This window comes from Enhydra lutris, unplaced genomic scaffold (assembly GCF_002288905.1).
Source record: "Enhydra lutris kenyoni isolate GAN:26980312 unplaced genomic scaffold, ASM228890v2 scaffoldscaffold55, whole genome shotgun sequence".
Taxonomy (NCBI): Eukaryota; Metazoa; Chordata; class Mammalia; order Carnivora; family Mustelidae; genus Enhydra; species Enhydra lutris.
In genome coordinates this window covers 3,373,588-3,395,370 of record NW_019154139.1, presented here as the reverse complement: position 1 = coordinate 3,395,370, position 21,783 = coordinate 3,373,588, and the positions used below count along the sequence as shown (strand labels likewise).

At 59.5% G+C, this 21,783-nt stretch overlaps 1 protein-coding gene across 5 annotated transcripts; it reads left to right on the top strand.

The window, feature by feature from the left end:
* Positions 1–1,011: 1,011 nt before the first annotated feature.
* Positions 1,012–19,968, top strand: LOC111157612 (tRNA 5-methylaminomethyl-2-thiouridylate methyltransferase). 5 transcript variants are annotated; one of them, XM_022519175.1, is made up of 11 exons: positions 1,012–1,133; positions 3,560–3,725; positions 7,333–7,439; positions 10,758–10,880; positions 14,006–14,178; positions 15,589–15,642; positions 15,727–15,793; positions 17,103–17,203; positions 18,389–18,533; positions 18,893–18,975; positions 19,463–19,968. In XM_022519175.1, the coding sequence occupies exons 1-11, from the start codon at positions 1,052–1,054 to the stop codon at positions 19,625–19,627; spliced, it is 1,266 nt and encodes a 421-aa protein (XP_022374883.1). In that variant the 5' UTR covers positions 1,012–1,051; the 3' UTR covers positions 19,628–19,968. The 5 variants fall into 5 exon arrangements, with proteins under 5 accessions (XP_022374883.1, XP_022374882.1, XP_022374884.1 ...); XM_022519174.1 differs by having other exon boundaries at positions 15,589–15,793; XM_022519176.1 differs by lacking the exon at positions 18,893–18,975 and having other exon boundaries at positions 19,463–19,551.
* The last annotated feature ends 1,815 nt before the right edge of the window (positions 19,969–21,783 follow it).

Here is a 21,783-nt window from a genome sequence, read left to right as displayed (position 1 = left end):
AGCCCGATGCGGGGCTCAATCCCAGGACCCTGGGATCATGACCTGAGCCGAAGGCAGAGGCTTAACCTACTGAGCCCCCCAGGCGCCCCCAGAGTCGCGGAGTTAAAGGGTGTCTGCTCTCGCTTGTGTAGACCACAGCTTCAGGTGCCAACGCAAATCTCAGTCCTTTGTGCCCGGGGGCGCTCCTGGTCCGATCCGTGCCACCCCCGCCTTGGCACTCCGCACTAACCACCCCTTCCCTCCCGCCGGACCTCCAGCCCGCTAGGCTCAGCCAGGTTTCCTACCCGGGCTCCTCCTTTGCTTCGCTCACCTCCACCTTCCCACGCTCTCTTTAGGCCCAGCGGATGCCTCCGCGGCCCGCCGTCCCCCTCCCCGGAAACGTGCTGCCTCGGTCACCCGCCCGGTGCCCCCGCGTGCGCTCCCGCGCGCGACCGTTCCCGAACAGCCGCATCTCCAGTCCGAGGGTGATGGCCCGAGCCACCTGACGCGCGGGGACGGGCCTGGCGGGTCACTCCCTCCCCCGGGGACATCCCGCAAGACGGAAACATCAAGCCCCCACCCTCTCTCCCATCCCCCCACGTCCGTTCCCGCAGGCGCGGGTACAGAGTCGACCCGCAAATGCACCCCCGCCCAGGTGGCTGTCACGGGCTGCCAACCAGCTCCCAGCTCGTCCCGGCCAGGGCAGCCACGAAGAGCTCTCGAAATTTACACGGCATCCTTCCACTCCCCTGCTTAAAGGCCCCCTCTCCTAGAATCCGGCTCTTCGCAGCACCCCCTCGAGGACGACCTCGGCTCCCACGCCCGCGCTCTGGCGGACAGCACCCACTCAGCCCCGCAGCAGCGCGCGCAAGCGCAGCAGCGAGCCCGAGCGCGGCTGCGCGCGCAGGGGGAGTGGGCGGGGCCTCGGGAGCGGAAGCCGGGGCGGGGCCGGAGCGCCGCTCGCGAAAGCGCGTTTCCGGTCGGGCCGCGTCGACGTCCCCGCGGCGGAGGCGGGACTTCCGGCGCGGCACGGAAGCGGTCGCGCAGGTTGCGGGAGGCTGTTGGTGACCTGATGCAGGCGGCGCGGCACGTCGTGGTCGCCCTGTCCGGCGGGGTGGACAGCGCCGTGGCCGCGCTGCTGCTGAGGCGGAGAGGTGAGCGACCGCTTCTCGGGGACTCTGGCTGCGTCAGGTTCCCCATGCACTGGCGGGCGGCATCCCCGACTTTGGGGGCCCCGAGGCCCTCTGGCCCGGGGGACGGCGGCGGCGGGGTCTGCGCTGACCTGGGACGGTCCTGGCCCCACCGGGGCCCGTGCGGCCAAAATGTCCCCTGAACGTCCGTGCGACATGCCTGTGCCGGAGCGCCAGCGTCCGTTGCGGGCGTCCGGGGAGTGCCGGGGTCGGGCGCCGACTGAGCTGCGTTCTCCGTGTGAGGCCGCCTCCACGGGGTGGCTCGCGTGCGCTCTCCGCTCTGAGCTCCCGGAACGCAGGGCTGGCGGGGGGGCTCCTCGGTTAGTCCAGCGTCCTTCTCTGAAAGGTGGAGGGACCCCCCACGTCGCCGGGCCGCTGGGAGGATGAGCTGACACGAGCCCGCGCAAGCGTCACCCCGGAGCCCGGCACACAGTGGGCGCTCGGAAGACAGTCGTGGTTATTAAATAGAAATGCAGGCACCCGGGGCGCCTGGGTGGCTCAGTCCGTTGAGCCTCGCCGGGGTCACGATCTCAGATCTCAGAGTGGTAAGATGAGCCCAGGGAGGGCTGCACACTCGTCGGTGTCTGCTGGCGATTCTGTCCCTTCCTCCCCACCCACTCATGCACGTGCAGCGCTCTCACTCTCTCAGATAAATGGATCTGTGGAAACAATTAGGCGCGCTGTGCACTTGTGATTTGAGATCGGGAGTTAAAGCCTCACCGGCGGTGGTGGTGGGTAAGGCGAGACCGGAGGCAGAGTAGCATTTCACTAAGCAGGGAATCGGCGTGAAGTGTGAGGACAGTGCTCCTGGCAGGCCGCAGCTCCAGCAGAAGGTCAGAAGCATGCAAGTGTTGGCCGGGTCTGGACGGACGAAGAAAAGAGTGATTATGGCCGATGTTACCCGAGAGACTTTGGACTATGCGGGGTAGAACGTGCAGAGCCCTTGAAGGTTCCTGATGATGTGTGTGACTTGCTCTGACACATGGGGAGACTAGCCATGGGCAGACCGCGGGGATTCCTTTTATTCTTCAGGAAGGTCGGCTGTCCCTTCTCCCCAGGATCCAGACGATCACTCCATATTCCAGCCTTCCCTGGGGTTTCCTCCTCAGTGGGGGACGCTGATGGACTTAGCAGAGGAAAAGCGTGGTCCTCTCCTTGGCATCACGGGTTTCCCTAGTCTTGTGGGAGGTGCACGTCCTATCCTGTGCCCCCCAAAAGGCGCAGGTTCCATTCTGGAGTGCCTGGGCACCTAAGTGGGTCCATGTCCTTGAGAAGAAGGATAAGGTGATAGAAGAGGGGATTTTTAAAGCTGTGTGTGGGGTTGTCTCTTCTGCGAGCACCTCGTTAGCTCCGGGTTCTGTGCAGGGACAGAGGGTTGAATGAGACATAGTCTCTGCTCTCTTAAGAGCTCCATGCTGTAGTGAATGGCAGAAGGAGCCCAGCAGAGTATGGTGTGCGCTGGAGGAGACAGTAGGGGCGGGCCTGGTTAACTGCGGGGAGCCGTGGAGGGGTGGTCTGGCGGGTGTTCGGTGGCACACTCTATTAAACTTAGTCACAAACTTAGTCACATGTCTTGGGTTCTGTTACATTGAGCCTAACCACTGAGAAACATTTTTTTTTTTAAGATTTTATTTATTTATTTGACAGACAAAGATCACAAGCAGGCAGAGAGAGAGAGAGAGAGGAGGAGGCAGGCTTCCCACTGAGCAGAGAGCCCGATGAGGGGCTCGATCCCAGGATCCTGGGATCATGACCCGAGCCGAAGGCAGAGGCTTTAACCCACTGAGCCACCTAGGTGCCCCTGAGAAACATTTCTTAAACATTTCTCCCACGGGGTAGGCACCTGAGTGGGTCGCTAAGATGTTTGAAAGCTAACACTGGGCTTTCTGGTATTTGGGGGTACTTTGTTAAAATAGAAGAAGTCAAAAAAAGGTGGTAAAATATATAATTAGTACAACCTTTATAATAAAATAGCCTGGATTTTAATTGTCTTCTTGTCTGATGACTTAGAGTTTAAGTTCTAGATGATAATTGGAAAAAGTGTTTGAAATTAGTTTATTGTCTCCATAACAGAATGGTGGTTTTTATTTGCTTTGAAAAATGTTGAATTTCTGCTCTTCTGTCGTTCAGCACTCGTTTGCTGAGCCTGTCCCGCGTGCTAGGCATTGTGCAGACACAGGGTGGGGACACAGAGATGAAAATACACCACCTCGCTCACTTGGGCGACACAGGCCAACAGGTGCAGTCCTGCAGCCCACTGTGACGATGAAGGCGTTACCAAGTGTCATGGGAGTGTGGGGGAAGGGGCGTCTCGGCCAGCTGGGAAGGCAGGTGGCTTGCACTCAGATTATTGATTATGGACTCTGATTTGTGCCCCCTTCCTCCCCCAGGCTACCAAGTGACAGGGGTGTTCATGAAGAACTGGGACTCACTGGATGAACACGGAGTGTGCACTGCCGACAGGGACTGTGAAGATGCTTACAGAGTTTGCCGGATCCTTGACATCCCTTTCCACCAAGTGTCCTATGTGAAGGAGTACTGGAATGATGTGTTCAGGTGGGTCCTTTTCAGAGACGCAGAAGGCTTCCTGATGCGCCGTACTGCCTTTCTGCAGGAAGGACTGTGGTCGTCAGCCGGACCAGGGGCACGTGGCCACTGCTATTCGGTGGTGGCGCCACAGACCGTGGATGGCAGGTCCTAGAGCAGCCGGCCTCATATTTCCTTATGTGCCACCTGCTAGAAGTCTCCCTAATGCCTTCATGAACCTTGAGTTGTTTCTGCTGCTAGCTTTGGGTGAGGGAACTAAGGCTGAGGTCCTCCCTGAGAGGTGGCATGCGGTGATGCCTGTGCAGGTCAGTGGTGAGAGGCTTCTGGGAGAAAGAAGTAGGTGAGGCGCCCCTCCCTGGTGCCTCATGAAAACGTGAAACACAAAAACTTCAAAAATGAGACACCTGCCAATGGTGATCTTTCAGTGCTTGCTCCGAACTGGGCACAGTGCTGCGTCAGGGCCATAAAGGGGCACAGGCCATGGCTCATTCTGCAGGAGTTTGCAGCCCAGTGGGAGGGGGACGTTCCTGTCAACAGAGGGGACAGTGGTGAGTGGCGTGTAGGAGGTACCAGCGATATGAAAATGCTGCACGTTCAGAGGAGGGAGAAGTGGGTCATATGGAGCAGTCAGGCTTCATGGAGGAGGTGAGGTTTGCTCTGCTCTTGAAAATAACAGTGCAATAGAGAAGATTTCCCAAACAGGATAGCAAGAGCAGTGGTGACAAGGAAAATCCCCATCATTCTGGGGGGGGGGAACGTTGACAACTTTGGCTGGACTCTTGTCACTGCGGAGGAAGGCTGCTTGACCTGGGGTATGGGGGGCGCAGCTAGGCTCTGCAGTGGGTGGCCATCGAAGATGTCCCGGGCGGCAGTGATGTGCACAGGTTTAGGGTAGGCGCATGCATAAGGACATCCTTGGGTCCAGTCTTGATCCTGCCACTTACTGCATGGCTGTGGGCGATGCGCTTGGCTTTCTAAGCCTTTTTTTTAATCCCTTTAATGAGGATAGTGCCTCACGGGGTTCTTGTAAGAATTAAATGAAATTAGCTATAAAGCTGTCAGCACTGTGCCTGGCACATTAGTAAGCAATAAACGTAGCTCTTGTGATTTGTATTAGTGAAAAGCACAATCTGGGAGGCAAGTGTAGGGTACGTTATGGGAGAAGATTGGAGGCAGAGAGCTTGGGAGAAGCCGCTGTTAGAGGGTGGGAATGACAGGAGCGTGGAGTGGGGGTAAAGGCTGGCGGCGGCAGCCCTGGGGGCAGATCCACTGGCAGCGGAGGTCGGGCTGAAGGACTGGCGGGGCTGCTTGTTAAACATCCACCTGGACGGGGCTGTGGGATGTCAGCCTGGAGCCCACACTGCGACAAGCACTCCGTTCATTCTGGTGGGGAGACCCATCCGGTCTTACGTGGGAAATGGCGCCGGGGGGCTTGGTGACTGACGAGTATAGGAGTGGGAGAAAGTGGAGGCAGGGTAGCTTTGCCGTTGAATCTGGGTGGGTGGGGAGAGCTGTTTTGGGGCGTCCTTTCAGTACTGCAGGGCTTAAGGTGATAGCAAGAAATCCAGGCGGATTTAAACTTCACCTTTATTGCTACGTTTGGAAAGCGTGTGAGTGAATGTGATTTTCTGGAGGTTAACTCACGTTTAACGGAGGCCAGGCGGGCTCTGGCCAATCTGCCCTCTGCCTCCGTTTCGTCCTGGTGGCCTGCGTGGGTGATTGGAATTGCGCTCAGTGATCTTGGCGTTCAGAATGCTCACCACTCTGTTTTGTTTTGTTTAAACATGTTATTTGAGAGAGAGCGTGTGCACGAGCTGTGGGGAGGAGCAGAGGGAGAGGGAGAAGCAGGCTCCCCGCCACGCAGGGAGCCCGATGCGGGGCTCGATCCCAGGACCCTGAGATCGTGACCTGAGCCAAAGGTAGCCACTTAACCACCTGAGCCCCCCAGGAGCCCCCAGACACTCACCGCTGTGATAGCACTCTCCAGCTCCGAGATTTCTTCTGAATTCCTTGGTTACAAGGCCAGTTTGGGCTTCAAGGGTCAGAGTGTAGGTGTTCTTTCCGCTTGCCGTCTCCCTCCTGGGGTGCAGACGGGTTTTGTCCCCTCGCCGAACAGGCTGTGCTCCGTGGTTTTTGCTGACGCCACTGACTTCTTTTCCGTTAAGCCGTTTGGGAAATGGTTAAGGTGATTTTCAGAAGCAGGTGGACACCTTCAGCCTCTTCAACATTCATTCAGAACTTGTTATGTAGAAAACGTTCTGGGGGCTGCGGACACACGGAGAGTAAAGCAAGAGTTTAATGAGACTCTTGACAACTTTCTAACAGTTAAGAAATTGAAATATGGAGCAACACAAGTGTTCTCCCTTCCTGAGAGGACTGAGAGGTGGTAGGGACATGTGGCATCGCCTGCTGGAGTTGAAGATACACGTGTGACCTGTGACCCTGCGCAGATTCTCGGTACCTCTTCGTGACGTGGCCCTCTGGGTCAGCATTGTCATTTGTAACCATGGTGGAGCAACACAGAGCTTTAGGTTCGATGGAAAATGATCACAGGTACTCCAGATACACCTGTAACTTTTTTCTTTTTTAAAGATTTTATTTTGAAGTCATCTCTACACCCAGCTCGAAGCTCAAACCCATGACCCCAAGATCGAGAGTCGCACGCTCCTCCGGCTGAGCCAGCAGGGTGCCCCCCACCCTTTAGTACTCACTTTAAACTCCTGGAATAGGCATCATAATCCTCCTAGAGTAGATACTGTGGGACCATGAACTTGTTGCCGGACTGTCCTCCTTCCACATCTGGTCAGCCAGCCCGTTCGAGCGGAAGTCAGGCCAGCCAGGCTGCCCGTGCCGTGGAAGTATCCAGACCATTGCTGGCCCTCGGAAGTATGGGAGTCACAGTAGAAAAGTATCAGCTGGCACATTTATTCGCCCAGTGACCTGGGTCCCCAGGCCGAGATTGTGGAATAGCTCCTGGAGCCCCACATGGTGGCTCTGGGTCATTGGGTTCCTGCTCCCACTCCGGCGTGTTCTTCCTCCAAGCCATCCTCTGCTGGTGGAGTCAGGAGAGGCCGGGGTTGAGTGAGTCCATCCTGCACGGGGCCCCGTACAATCTGTGAGCCGCCGGGGAGACGGCGTGGCTGCTGGGCCGGAGTGGCAGGTGATACCTGGCTTCCTGTCCAGCTTTGTCTGTTCCCATAGATTCAGATGGAAGGTGCCGCTGGCTTTTTGCGAATGTTTGATGGAAACACTGACAGTGGCTGTCCACTGAAGCTCTCCTGATTTACGGAAAATTATAGCTTTGGTGAGACAAGGAGAAGCTGACTTAAGTAATTCAACCTAATCATTTTTAAAGATTTTATTTATTTATTTGAGAGAGAGAACGTGAGCTCAGCGGGTTGGGGTGGGCAGAGGGGGAGAGCGAGAATCTCAAGCAGACCCTGTGCCAAGTGCGGAGCCCAACCAGGAGCTCAACCCTACAACCCCGAGATCTTGGCCTGAGCTGAAATCCAGAACCGGACACTCAACTCACTGAGCCACCCAGGTGCCCCGATAGATTTATTTGTTTGAGGAATGTTTCACACTTAGAAATGAAAATCGTTGTCTTCTGTTCCAGTGACTTTTTAAGTGAATATGAAAAAGGAAGGACTCCGAATCCTGACATAGTCTGCAACAAACACATCAAATTCAGTTGTTTTTTCCATTATGCTGTGGATAATCTCGGTAAGTCGTTTTGCTCTTTCCATTTAATCTCTTTAAAATTGTAAGGTTTTCAGAGATACTCAGGAGCCAAATCCCAGTAAACAGTTTCATCTTCAGAAGGAAAGGAAGCAGTGGAAACGATAATATTCTGTTATCTTCCTGAGTAAGAAAGAACTTTCTGGCCATATGCAGATGACAGGGTCTCGGGGAGGAAGGCGTGTGTCCTCACCATGGACCTCTCCGGTGTGGGTGCGGTGCTCTAGGTTGAGCACCAACTTCTGAGCGTCCTGCCGAAACACGTCGCAGGCAGAGAGCCGGAAGCGGGGCTGCCAGAGCTTGCCTGCGGGTCCAGCTTCGCTCAGAGCAGCCCCAGTTGCAGGCAGGGTCACAGCGGGACTGTCACGAGCCCTCCCGAGAGCTCCGGAAAGTCGGCTTCGGTGTCTCTCTGGGTGTCCTTTTTGCCAGTCCTGCTGAGACCTTGTTCCCCTGCCCTGGGCAGCTTGGTTTCTGGGCCTTTCTTTCCCTCCTGGATTTGAAGCCACGTTTTACTGGTCTGTTCTTTTTTTTTTTAGATTTTGTGTGAGAGAGTGAGCACGAGCAGGGGTGAGGGGCAGAGGGAGAGAGAGAAGCAGGCTCCCCGCTGAGTAAGGAGCTGGGAGTGGGGCTCGATCCCAGGACCCGGAGATCAGGACCTGAGCGGATGCCTCACTGACTGAGCCTCCCCGGCGCCCCTGGTGGTCTGTCCTCAACGCCCGCCGAGGCCTGCTGGCTGCCTACAGCCGCCTGCAGAGTTTGTCTGTCTCCGTCCTTCTCCTTTCTCCCCTCCGTCCGCCTGCTGCGGCATCCCTGTGCCTCTGGGGGGCTCCGCGACGCTGCCTGGCTTGCTGGGGCTGCCCGTGGCCTCTGCGGCCTCAAAGCCCGCGTGCTCGCTCCTGTGCCCTGCCCTGCCCTCGCAGAAATTCCGATGCTGGCCTTTCCATGTCTTCTGTCCCGTGCGGCTTTTTGCTGCATCTGGCCACGTGCCCCAACGTTACTGTGACCGTCCTGTGCCAGCGGTCCAGTAGCGTCCCAGGACTGTTGGCTGCTCTGTCCGTCAGCTGTGCCGCAGGGACAGAAGCGGGCTCACTCTAGGCCTGCAGACCCAGAGCACAAGGGCCCTGCCGCTGGGGAGGGGACACACACTGCGTCACAGGCCTCAGTGATGCCTGCAAGACAAAGGCCCCAGAATTCTGGATGCATTTGAATGACTGATGCCAAAACTGAACCTTGGTAGAGATCATATTCCAAGTTGGCTAACTAGGGTCAATCTTCCCTCTTGTCCATGGTGGGGAGCAGATCTGGGCCTCCCGCTGCCTGCAGTCCGGCATTACCTGGTGGTTGGGGGTGTCAGGAAGGAAAGGCCCTGCTCTGCCCTCGTGGGCCACGTCTGGGGGGCTTACAGTTAGCTCCCGTTTATTCAGGAAGGGAGCGACAGGTTCATGGCTTGTGCAGTGACTTTGGTTTTGAGCGTGTTGGGAGACAGGACCTCAGATGAGCCGGGTGATTACCATGGGGTCATAGTGCCGTGCCCGGTGAGTGGCCTCCTTTTGTGTGCCTGCCACACAGGGCAGGGCCTGGCTGTGCAGAAGGACCGCACTTGGGAGGGGCGCAGCCAGCTCTGTGGGAGGGGGGTGACACCTCCCTGTGGCGAGAGTGGCTCCCCATCGCCTTAGCCTCTCAGGGAGCCGGCCCGAGGTGGCTGTCTGTTGGGGATGCGTCAGAAGGAGTTTCTGCGGGGCGTGCTTGCGTGTCTGAATTCCCGCGTGAGCAGTGCGGCATGGGGTGCCACTCCGTGCAACCCGGACTCTGAGATCTTGGGGTCTCTCCCAGAGGGACTTGACGCTTGGCGGCGGCGTAAGTGGTCGTTGTTTGGGGAAATAGATTGAAGCAGGGGTTTCCCTCTCTGAGAAACAGTCAAGGTAAAGCAGGTTCCCAAGTGTGCTTTTTCTGGTAGTTCATAAACAACAGTTCTTCTACTGGTAAGAATCTGCCTTAGGGTAGGGAATGCGTTTGGCAAACTGGAGAGCCCACTCCTGAGCAGAGGAGCCGTCTGCTGTTTTAGCTGCAGCTCATGTCAGACCAGTATTACTAGAACTTCCCTTTTGTGTTGTTTTTTAATGGATAGAACTTTTTTTTTTTTTTTTAAGTAAGTCTCTATATCCAGCGTGGGGCTTGAACTCATGACCCCGAGATCAGAACCTGCACGCTCCTCTGACTGAGCCCGCCACGTACCCTCAGCAGCTAATGCTCGTTGTCCCTCTCGTCTTACACTGAGCTCGTCTAGCTGGCAAGGCACGGGCTCGGTTTGCTGCCCCTTCCTGGAATGAGTCTCTTGCAACGTGGAGTATCTGAAGTGTTCGTCCATGGAAAGGTTGTGAACTAGTACGTGCTCTAGTAGGTTCTTTTGGTTTTTTGCATAACAGGGAGGGAAGAGATGGAATATGCTGGATGGTCCTTTACTGCGGTGCAAATAATGTGTGTGTATCAGAAAAAGTTCAAAGTTCAAGTTCATGACAGCAGAGTGAAAATAGGGAGATGTTGTCTATCATTTCTCTTCCCGGAATCAAAGGAATGGACTTTCTCATATTTTTCTTAATCTTTGTGCATTAAAAAAAAGTGGGGGGCACCTGGGTAGCTCAGTTGGTTAAGAGACTGCCTTCGGCTCAGGTCATGGTCCTGGAGTCCCGGGATCGAGTCGCACATCGGGCTCCCAGCTCCATGGGGAGTCTGCTTCTCCCTCTGACCTTCTCCCCTCTCATGTTCTCTCTCACTGTCTCTCTCTCAAATAAATAAATAATTTTTTTAAAAAAAAAGTGGGATTATAGTATTATGTATTTCCCCCTATTGAACATTATGAAAAACTTCTTGAGAGCGGCGCCATTCTTGTGGCATTTTAACTTCATATTCTCCGAACATTTTGGTGGTTTCAATTTTCCTTAGTATAGGAGACACTGAAATGAACTTTTTATTGTTAAATCTTTGTGTGCATATCTCTTTCCTTAAGCTAGAGTGAATGAGTGGATAGATAGAGACTTTTGAAAGTCCCATAAAGCTGCAGTAAAACCTTGTAGCAAGGTTGTATCCTTGTAAACAGAGAGTTCAAGGCCACTGTTGATGAGAATGTTGGCGTGTTGTGGGGGGCCTCCTCGCCCGGACCTCCATGTTTGGGAGGGAGCTGGGCCATCGGTGCAGACCGTCCAGCGCAAGGCTTGGTGTCTGCAGGCTTCTGGGAGCTCCCGAGGCGGCCCGGCCACACATGTGAGTCTGGAGTTTGATCTTGGGTTTTTAAAAATCTCACAGGAGCAGACGCAGTCGCCACGGGCCACTACGCCAGGACCTCACTGGAAGACGAGGAAGTCTTTCAGCAGAAGCACATTAGAAGGCCAGAAGGGCTTTTCAGAAACCGCTTTGAAGTCAGGAATGGTAAGCGAAAGTGCCAGGTCAGACCGCAGAGGTGGGTGCGCAGAGGGAGCTAGTGGAGTGTGGAGGCGGGTTGTCGCCGGAGCCACCCGCCGTGTCCCTGTGTGGCCTGCGCTAGCTGGCGGGTGTTGAAGAGTAAACATCAGGAGGCCGCCTCCCCGCAGAGCCTGCTTGGAACCTGCTTCTGTGATTTCTGACCCAGCCCTTACACTCTACCAGTGACTCGAAGGTTCCCAGGGTGTTTGAGGAAATACTTGTTCATGGTCGGAGCTCACAGGCCACGGCGCTTACCATGAGCTCTTGAGGGCTCGAGACCGGGGTGTGCGCACTTCTGCGGGACCCAGGCGCTGGGGCCTGACACCCGGGCCTGCTGGAGAGCGCGTGTGCAGAGATGATGGATATGGAGCAGTGGGTGGGCATTAGAGGGAGCCGAGTGTCACCTTTCGAGAAAAATGCCCAGCCGTCAGCAGGGCTGCTGCTGGCTTGTCCTGGTGTACATTTGTGTGTAGAAGAGAGGAATGCACGTCATTGTGAAGGGAGCTCAGAGCCCCGGCTGAGCAAGGAGTTTCCGTTGTCGTGGGATTGCCGGAGGGTTGGCCCGCCGAGCACCTGCCTCACCGCACCTGCCCCTTCCCCACCCCACGCCCCGGAGCGCAGCTGTGACGGGTGCGCGCTCCGCTTGGCCCCTCTGAGAGCAGAGGTGGAAGCGCTCGTCCCACTTCACAGGTGAGGAAACTGAGGCATGGAGTCATTTGACCGGGCCGCTTGTGGCCGTCAAGCTGGAGCTCAGCCCCGTGCGGCCCAGCTCCATAGTTGTTCTCTCTCTGCTACGCCAGGCCCCAGTCGAGCTCTGTCCTCCGTGTCACTGAGCCTGGTCGGAGGGCCACCCCGGCCATGTGGCCGTCTGCTGTGTTGCGGAGCCCCGAGGCTGCTGGCGGGTGCTTGGCCGGCCTGCTTTCGAACCCGGCCCCTTCCTCACAGCAGGGGGGACTCAGATCACCTTCCGGCTTGAACGTGGACAAGGGCAGGGCTTGCTTTTTGGGACGGTCTCCCTCTGCCCTTAGCCGCGCACTTGCCGCCAGGGCCTCAGGTACAGACGCCGGGAGAGAGGACAGGTTCCCTCGGCCTCCCTTCCAGTTGCTTCCGAGGGCCGCGTCTCACAGCCCCCAGCACCCCGGTCCTGGGAAGCCCGTCCGTGTCGGGAAGAAGGCGGAGCGCTGCCACGGGGGCGCTCCGCAGCAGAAGTCACCAAGTAAATACACGTGGAAGGGTCCTGAGTGGCTAAAGGATTCATTTCCACACGGAGAGACATGCTCGCTCACCGCCTAGAAACCGGTTTGTGCTCCGGAGCTGTCTGGACCTTTACGTGAGGCCGCGGGCCCTGGGAAGCTCCTCCGGTCGCGCTGACGGGCGCTCCTGAGCGACGTCACGTGGGGCCGTGGCAGGGACGTGGCGCTGTCTTCGTTTTCAGCGCGCTCTCTAGTCACGGCGCTTTTCCGCTAATTCTTACTTGGCTGCTCTGGAGACCTGCACCGGGTCCCTGGGCGGCACGGCACGGGCCGCGCACCCGGGGCAGCGCGGAGCCCGCCTAGGCTCGTCGGCGCTCCTGGGCCCCGGCCTGGCGCCCGGTTAGGCCTCACCCGTGCGGAGGGGGCGCGGCGCCGGCCTGACCGTGGACAGGCTGTGAGGGTGTGTGACTGAAACCCCGGACCGTGTCCCTTCTATGGTTTAAGATCACCGGCCTCCTTTAAAAAAAAACTTTGCGCCTGTCTTATTTATTTACTTATTAAGATTTTATTTATTTGAGAGAGTGTGTGACAGAGATAGTGAGAGAGCACGAGTGGGAGGAGAGGGAGAAGCAGGCTCCCCACTGAGCAAGGAGCCCGATGTGGGGCTCGAGCCCCCTCATGATCTGAGCCGAAGGCAGACGCTTACTTAACCCACTGAGCCCCCTGGGCGCCCCAGATTTTGGGTCTGTTTTATGCTGACTCGGAGCTGTGAGGAGATGCCCATTGCTTCCCGTGTCCTGAGGCCCCCGTGTGCGCTGCTGACCGGTCTTCCTTTTGAAACAGAAAGTGGCCTTGGGCAGAGCCTGCCTCCCCGATGACTGGCTCTTTTCCATTTCTCAGCCGGTCGTTGCTGTGCGCTCAGGAAGGGCTGGACTAGGACTAAGGCCACGTCTGCGTGCTGTTGCACCTCTCCGACGAGCTCAGCCTCAGTTTCCTCGTCTGTAAAATGGGGGTCATGGACCCTCCCAAGGTTAAAGTGAGACTCACATTTGAGGCCGCGGGTGGAGAATGTTCCCTCCCCAGAGCCCGTGTCCCCCACACGACTGTGCGAGCTGACAGGCACACGTGCGTCGTATGGGCCCCAGTGCACACGTAGCACGCCCTGAGGGTGCCGTGCGGCGGCCTGTCCTCGGATGCCCGGAGCTCCGGCACTGAAAGCCCACGAGCCGTTTCCCGTGGCTCGCCGAACTTGACATCGGAGAGCCCGTTGCTCGCAGTCGCGGCGGTCCGGGCACGGGCCTGCGGGTGTGATGTGGCCCAGCAGGGCGGCCGGGCCTCCTTCTCTGACCCAGTGTCACGGGGCCAAGGTCAGTCACGCCTGTGCCGCGAGGCCTCAGGGCCAGAAGCGCTTCTCTGCCGGGGAGACGAGCAGGGGGAGGCCGTGGAGGAGCAGCGCACAGATGTCCGCGTGACTGAACGAAACCCGCTTTCCGCGGAAACCCCTGACTGCGAGGGTGGGGAGCGGCTGACCCCCCGGCCCGGCGTCCTCCGGGGGTCCCTCGTCCAGCTTTCTCATGCTCGGCTGCGTGTACCTTGGGCTCGTTTTCACGTCACCTCTTCAGAGCGGGCCTATGCCGAGTTGGGTCCGTAAAGTTCCATGACCCGGGGAGGGAACGGGATTAAACTTCCCGATCACGTAGACTTGTTCTTAACGGCGCCTAAACTCGGGGTGAGAACTCGTCTCCCCTGAAGCACGGGATGGTCTGTCTTTCCTGGGGTCTGCCTGTGAGTCCTGCTTTCTGCCTCCGACGGAGCAGGGAGGAGCTGGTAGGACGGGACTCGCGGCCAAGGACCGTTGTGTTCATTCCCGCACCGTGTTTTGTTCTTTACTCTTGGCAGTGGTTAAACTTCTTCAAGCAGCTGACAGCTTTAAAGACCAGACCTTCTTTCTCAGCCAGGTTTCCCAAGATGCCCTGAGGAGAACCCTCTTCCCTCTGGGGGGGCTAACGAAAGATTTTGTCAAGAAAATAGCTGCTGAGAATAGACTCCATCACGTGCTTCAGAAGAAGGAGGTAGGACGGAGGGGGGTGTGCTCGCGGCCAAGGTCTGCGGAGAAGCGGGGCCCCGTCTGGGCGTTTCCTCCCCAGGAGCCAACGTCAGGACAGAGCCCGGGTCACACGTCCAGTAGGACACGCTGTTGACATTCCAGGAGCTGCTCAGACACGATTGCTCCCTCCGGGGTGAGCGGCTTCCACAGCAGCCCGGCTAGCTCATTGGGGTGTCCTTGGCCCAGGCTGCCAGGGGAGGGCAGGGCTAAAGGACCGGGCCCTGAGACACCCTGGCCAGGGCTCTGTCGCTGCCTGCGCGCAAATCTGCCTTTTTCACACACCTGTCCTGGGTACTGTGCTGATGGCCCCTGAGGACAGGGTGAGAGCACATGGGTTCCTCACTCCTGCCTTCATGGAGCTCGCAGGAGGGGAAGACAGACATGAAACATACCACGGCAAAACTGGAAAGTGTGTAGGAGGCACCAGTGGGCTCTAACTAGACTGGGCTAGAGCCAGAGACGGGCTCTGGGGAGTTAACATTTTATTTAACGTAAGGCCTCAGGATGAATAGGATTTAGTGTCCCAAAGACAGCTGGGGGAGAATAGCCCCAATAGTGGGAAGAGGGTGTGCAAAGGCCCTGAGACAAGAAGAGCCTGGGCCTTGGAACGACGGTGAGGCCAGCGTGGCGGGGGTCTGGCGCTACAGGATGGTCCCGGTGTGCTCGGTGTGGTCGGGCCTTGTCAGGGATTGGGTCACCTTTAGCTGAGGCTGCTGCTGCCCTTTTGTCTTCCTGGGAATGAGCATGACCTTTTTTATCAGCAAGTCATTGTCCCCAAGGAAGACATCTTTTCACGCATGCATCCCCCCATCATCTCTGTCCCTCCGTTCACTGGTTCGGGTTCTGGGTGTGGTTCTGTGGTGGGAGCTGGGGGGCCACATCTCCGGGAGACACAAGCAGAGAGCCGGTGAGAGAGCCGTGTGACGGGAGCGGCGCTGGAGCGCGCCCTCCGCTTGTCTTCTGGGCTAGAGGAGACCACCTTGAGGGAGCCGCTCCTTCCTCTGACTCTCCTGCTCACGCGTCAGCTTCTGGCCCAGCTGCTCTCCTTCCCAGGCTGAGCCCGGCTCCCGGCTTCCCCGCGGCTCGCGGATGGTGATCCGAAGGGCTGGCCCCCCTCCGGCTCTCTCTCCTGTGGGGGAGGACGTGGTGTGGCCTTGCTTACTCACCAGATCCCGGGTCGGGGGCCTGAAGCAGACCCTGGGAGGCTGAGACGCTCTGAAAGCCCTCAAGGTCCGTGTGCGGGCACGGCCGGCGTCTGCGGGTACTGGCCGAGGAGAGCCGGGCCCGCGGCCCGCTGCTGCCCCGGCACTGGCCTGTTCTCGTGCGGACACCGGCCTGCTCGCTCCCCTCACGCTCGGCTCCCCTTCCCTTCCAGAGCATGGGCATCTGTTTCGTCGGCAAAAGGAATTTTGAAAATTTCATTCTTCAGGTGAGTGTTCTGAGGGGCGGAAGAGTGGAGGCACGTTTCTGCTCTGGGCCTGCATCTGTGAGTAAGAACGTGCTTGTTTTTCAGTATTTACAGCCCCGGCCTGGTAAATTCATTTCTATAGAAGACAATAAAGTTCTGGGAACACACAAAGGTGAGACCCCACCTTGGGCTGCCTTTCGTCGTAAACTCCCTGAGTCATGGGGCAAGTTGCAGCTCTGGGAGAGTCCGACGAGAAGCCTGTGGTTCCTTCTGCATCCGCGCGGGAGTCCAGGAGGTCTGTGGGCGGGGGTCGCAGGTGGCTCGAGCGGGTGTGGCGGCCAGTGCTGCGCGTGGGCTCCGTGAGGCCTGGCAGCTAGTGAAGAGGGATGCCCTCCGATTCCGGAAGACCCGTGTTGCGTCTCTGTAGGTAAAAGTACCCTCTCACCGCAGGGGAAGAAAACGTGAGAACACAGAGAGGTCCACCCTGACGAAAGCTTGACTGACTTCATACTGAGCTTCCAGATCTAGGACGAGGACGGGACAGGATCAGAGGGTGTCCCCACAAGGCAGGGATGTTGCACTTGGGTGCAGACGTTTGGGAAGGGGCACCGTGAACTTGCCCCGGGCCGGTGTGGGGAGGCTGCGGCAGACAGATCAGGCTCCAGCATTCACAGCGCAGTGGGAAGACAGAGAGTGGGTTGGTGAGTGGTGGGCCTGTGCCCCCGGGGCATCAGAGAGAAGCCTTCGGGGGCTAGAGACCAGGTAGGTATTGACCCAGAATGTGTCTGACCTGCTGGGGGGACAAGGGCTGGTACTCAGACATGGACAGGCTCACTGATGGCTCTTTGGAATCCCCCAACCCAGTTTGGGCAGATGGCTTCTCTTTCCCATTGGGGGAGCTGGACTTGGCTGTCCGGGGCTCCTGGGGATCCAGGCAGAGAAGCCCCATGCATTCCTAAGATGGAAGGAGGGGACAGGCCTGCAGGGTGCTCCCTCCCAGCCGGTCTCCAGCAGGATGAGATCCCCTCAGCTTGTCTCTTCTGTGCTAGTGCTGTTCCTCGGGGGGTGAGGGTCGGGGGCTAGCCATCCAGTCTTGTGATGTTTGTTGCAGGGTCGGGGTACACAGAGAAGTGGGGGCAGCCCTGATGCCCCAGCCCCCTGTGCAGTTCATCCATCAGAGGGGTTCCTGGGGGCTCAGCAGGAGGGGACTTAGGGCTTCTGTGCACATTCCGGAGGACTGGTCCCTGCGGCCCCTGGTTTGGGTGGTCCAATAGCTGGCATGGCTCCTGGCGGGGCACAGGGTGCAGCCTGACACAGGGCTGAGGCTGTGGTGGATGAATACAGCTGCTCTGGACTACCTACCTCTCGGTGGCCCCCAGAGCCTCCCGACTGCTGCCCCTCCCCCCATGCTGTGCGCCCCGTCAAGAGGTGGGTGATATGAAGGCTCTGGGGCCGGCTGCTGAGAAACCGTCTTTCCGTAGGTTGGTTCCTGTATACTTTGGGCCAGAGAGCCAAGATAGGTGGCTTACGGGAGCCCTGGTATGTGGTGGAGAAGGACGGCACCAAGGGCGATGTGTTTGTGGTGAGTCGGGCTGGCCTTTTAGACAGGTGACCGAGGTCTGTTTTTGGCAGATGGACCATCCTTGCCTCCCTCTGTGTCCTCCTGGGACTGGCCCCCGAGTACCAGCAGGGCTCTGGGGAAGGTACTCATCAGGGTCTTACCGTGTGCCGGCCACTCTAGCAGGCACGTTAATGGCTGTGAACAGATCCTATTTTTCTGATTTTACGCAAGAGGCCGAAGGTCCCTCAGTGCTTAGGACAGGGCTGGCCCATGGCTGCGCAAGCCACTGCTGGACACGAAAGCGGCCGAGCCGGGTCCAGAGCCATTTGTGGGCCGCAGTGACTTTGAACCCTGTCCCCAGGCTCTGGAGCAGGGCTTCCCAAAGAGGGTGAGTTGGCCCTGCTCCCTCCACCCAGGACACTCGGCAGTGTCCCTATGGTATCTGATAGGTGGAGGCCAAGGGGGGCCCCTGACATCCTACAGGAAAGCCCCCACCCTGAACAGATGACTCAGCCTCCCGTCTCAGCCGTACCGAGGTCGAGAGCCCTTGCCCTAGGAGAGCTGGGTGCTCGGGCACAGAGCTGGAGGAGCCTTAGACACAGGCAGAGCTTGCCTACGATTCTGGGCCATCTCCTTCCTCAGAGAGCCGTGGGCATCACAGCCTGAGCAGGGATTGTGGTCACACGTAAATTCAAGTGGTTTTCGTGTAAAATTTCAGTGGTCTCTGTTGCGTTCTGAGAAACCAGGAGGGTCGTCACCCGGCATTTGTCCCCATGTGGGTATCCCTGCCTGGGGCTTGGGTCAGATGGCCTCAGTACAGCCCCGGGGAGCCGGCCCTGTGCCTTCTTTCCCCTGCCGCCTGGAGTTTGATGGGCTCCTGGGGTGACCGTTTGGAGACAAGCCATCAGCGTGGCGGGCCCTGCCTCGGCAGGTGCGGCAGGACGTGAGGCTGGAACTGGTGGGTGCTGACCGTGGTTCGCTGCTCGTCAAGTGTGACTGTGACAAGACCCTTTCCCTCCTACGCCTCAGTTTCCTCCTGTGCAGAATGGGATCCAGCAGCGTGGGGTGGTCCCACGCATTTCTGGGCGGGCGCTGTAGTCAGCAGTCAGCATGCCGTTGGGGTCGCTACTGATGAAGTGCAGGCTTGGGGTGGGGGCCCCTCCGCTGAGGGCTCCCGTGTCCTGACCTGCGCGTTCCGCCCCACAGGCCCCGCGGACAGACCACCCGGCTCTGTACAGGGACCTGCTGCGGACCAACCGCGTGCACTGGATCGCGGAGGAGCCCCCGGCAGCCCTGGTCCGGGACAAGATGATGGAGTGCCACTTCCGGTTCCGCCACCAGATGGCGCTAGGTGACTGAGCCGGAGGGACCCTGCAGAGGGAACCCAGGGTCCTCGCGGTCCTTAGACTTGGGGCGGGAGTGTCCCCCACTGTTCAGGTTGCATAACGTATTCGGAACCCCCTCTTCGCCTGCGTTCCCTGGGAGCCCTGACGGGGAGGCGCTGAGGCCCGCGTGGCCGCCCTCGTCCACTGTGCAGGACGTGTCCTGGAGGTGCTGGCGTGGCAGGCCAGGAAGCAAGTGGCACTGAGCCGCTCCGGCTGTGGCCCCCGCTGCTGATGCTCCTTCCACCCCTTGGGGGGTGCGAGGCCTGGGGCTGGCCACATGTGGAAAGGCCGGGGCCCCCTCCAAAGACCCCTCTTGTTCACCCAGTGCCCTGTGTGCTGACCCTCAACCAAGACGGCACCGTGTGGGTGACAGCTGTGCGGGCCGTGCGGGCCCTGGCCCCGGGACAGGTGAGTGGGATGTGCCTGGCCCTGCGCCCGTGCTGCTCAGGGAGGCGGGGAGCCCGGATGGAAGGCAGGACCGGGCCTCACTCCACGTTCACGTGTGGCCAGAGCCGGGCCCTCGTGCACGAGATGGGCTTCAGCATGTGCTCAGGTGCGCCTTGCCGAGGCCTGTGTGGCCGAGGGGGCTCTGGCCAGTGGGCTCCGTGCTCTGGAAGGTCAGACCGCACTTCCTCCCCGCCGGAGTGCCCCGTTTACAGGGTGGGGGTGCTGAGCTGTGGGCTGGGCGCCTAGTGTCCTCCCCCCCCCCCCACCCCCAGCCACACCAGTGATACCTGCCCCTGCTTGATGCTGGGAGGGCCCAGCTGCCCTGTCTGAGCCTGTCCTCCCCCACGCCCGCAGCCCAGCAGCTGCAGACCCACACTCACACTCCTGCTGCTGGTGGGCACCCGGCGCCGGGCCCCACGGAGCTCACACGGGCCTCTTTACTTCTTAGTTTGCCGTCTTCTATAAAGGGGAGGAGTGTCTGGGCAGCGGGAAAATCCTGCGCTTGGGGCCATCTGCCTACATACTCCAGAAGGGCAAGAGCAAGTCCAGAGTGGCCGTCGAGGGCCCCATCGACAGCCCCAGTGACGGCCCAGGGCTGGGCCCCGTGGTCTGAAGGAGGCTGAGTGGCTGCTGCGCGCCCGGGAGCAGGCCCAGAGGAGCGGAGCCCAGTGTGGAGCTGTCGGGGGGAGCGTGGCTGAGCCTGCTGCCCCGGTCCTAGCCAGGCTGGCCTCACAGTGCCGGGCGAGCCCCAGAAAGGCTTGTCCTGTCTTCCCCAAGTTGGTGCTCTGGCCAGAAGGACTTTCTGCCTAGTGGGTGGGTCCCAAGTACCCCATGTATAGAGTTGCTCTTCTGGGCCCCGGGGAAGGTCTCCACCCGCAAGCACACAGGTGGCCCGGCGAGGAGGCTGCAGGGATGCGGGGACGGCACCCAATAAAGCGTGTGTCTGGGACAGAGTCTGATGGGGTCTCCTGAGGGGTGCGGGCCTCTGGCACACAGCTCCAGCCGAGGGACACGAGCCCTGCTCCCCCTGTTCCCGCCGCACCCTCCTTCCCCTGGAGGGTTCCCCTGGGAGGGCCAACAGTGGTGGGACCTGGGCTGAGCCCCGGCCCGCAGGGGTGCCCCTCGGCCATGCAAGGGGGTGCAGCCGTGAGGAGGCCGTCCCCCGCCGGCACCTGGCGCCTCCGCGGCAGTCACATGGCCAGCAGGAGGGCCGGGGGCCTCGTCCCAGCGAGGGGCGTTGGCGGCAGGCAGTGTCCGTTCCCAGTGGCCGGGCGGCGTAACACGACAGACGTCTGTGTCTCACGGCAGTGGGGACCAGTGGTTGGCTGAGGTTCCCCTGTGGTTTGCCAGCGGCTGACTTCGCGCTATGGCCCCAGTGGCCAGGAGGACGGGGGGGTCTCCCTGGGGCCACCCTCATGGCCCAGTGCCTCCCAAAGGCCTAGTGTCGGCATGCCTCGACACTGGGGATTTAGGGATTCCCCATGGCGCTGGGAGAGCGCACAGCCCACAGCATGGGGTGCGTGCGCGCTTGTGTTGGTGAGAGGACGGCAGGCGGCTGGGAGCTGCTTGGCAGAGAAGTGGGAAGATGTCCAGAGCCCGCTGCACTCTGTGCGGGGCAGCCTGTGGTTCCGGGGGCGTTTTGACCCCCGCGGAGTCCCGGCGTGACCCCTGCTGGCTCTGTGCACTGTCAGGGTTCCGCCGGGCCGGGTGGCCCTGCGGGTGGGAGGTGGGCAGACGCCTGGGATCTGACTCGTTCTCTTCTCAGTGCCTGCGGGGCATGTGGGGGCCGGGTGTCCGGGAGTGCCCTGCCTCCAGCTTGCCTGCCCTGACGGGGGGGCTGGGCACCAGGGACAGAGCTTGGGCTCCCTTCTCTCACTAGCCTCATACCCGACACATTCTTGGTGCTTCGAGCCAGGCTTCTGTGGGGGCCAGAAGTGTGGTTTCCTGTCTTCTGTGGGCATAAGGTTCTAGACCAGAGGTAGCGTAGCCCTCAGGCACAGTGCTGCTAGAGGAGCACCTGGGAAGGTTGTCCCACAGCTGCCACCCTTCAGGGCCTCTGGTGGTGACAGGTCTAGCCTGGGGTCTTGAGTGCCAGCCATCCAGCACCCTCCCCCCCCCCGCCCCGCCTGCCGCCCACAGAGGCAGGTCCCAGATCGCAGACCACAAGGGAGGAGCCCAGAGTGGGGTGACGGTCACCTCGGCCCCAGAGTGCTACAGTGGGAGGAGGGCTTCCTTCTGAAGAGGAGAGAGGTGGCAGGTGTTTTTGAGCAGAAAATCCCTCTGGCGTCTAAGGTGCAGGTGGGAGGGAATGGGCGACCAGGTGGGCTGTGGGGTTGGGTATGGTGGCAGTCGGGGATGAAGGTTAGATTTAGGAAGTCCTGTGTAGCGGCTCAGGAGGAGGGGTGGACGCCTAAGACCTTTGTCCGCAGCATGTCAGGACGCAGTGTGCTTGGGAGCAGAGCAGCCACCCTCCATGCAGCCAGGAAGGGAGGCCCAGGCCTGGGACCCCATTCGGCGCCTGCCTCAGCTCTGGTGTGGCGGCTGCAGCCTGCCTGCGAGACCAGCCTTCCTGGCGGCCCGTCCCTGCCGGCCTGGGGCAAAGGGAACGAGGAGGGATGGGTCCCACCATTGTTTAGTTGGACCCTGTGTGGGGCTGATAGGCCGCACCGTTGGGTTGGGGGGGCTTTAAGGCCAGGCTGCTGTGCGGGGCTGAGAGCTCAGTGCCAGCACCCCCCCAGAGGCAGGATGAACGCAGTGGCCCTCAGTGAC

Excerpts from the sequence above, each read along its gene's own strand:
- LOC111157612 (XM_022519173.1), top strand. The coding sequence starts at position 1,052 with ATGCAGGCGGCGCGGCACGTCGTGGTCGCCCTGTCCGGCGGGGTGGAC. Across the intron at positions 3,726-7,332 it reads TACTGGAATGATGTGTTCAG|TGACTTTTTAAGTGAATATG; the intron begins GTGGGTCCTTTT and ends CTTCTGTTCCAG. Across the intron at positions 18,534-18,892 it reads CCGCCACCAGATGGCGCTAG|TGCCCTGTGTGCTGACCCTC; the intron begins GTGACTGAGCCG and ends TTGTTCACCCAG.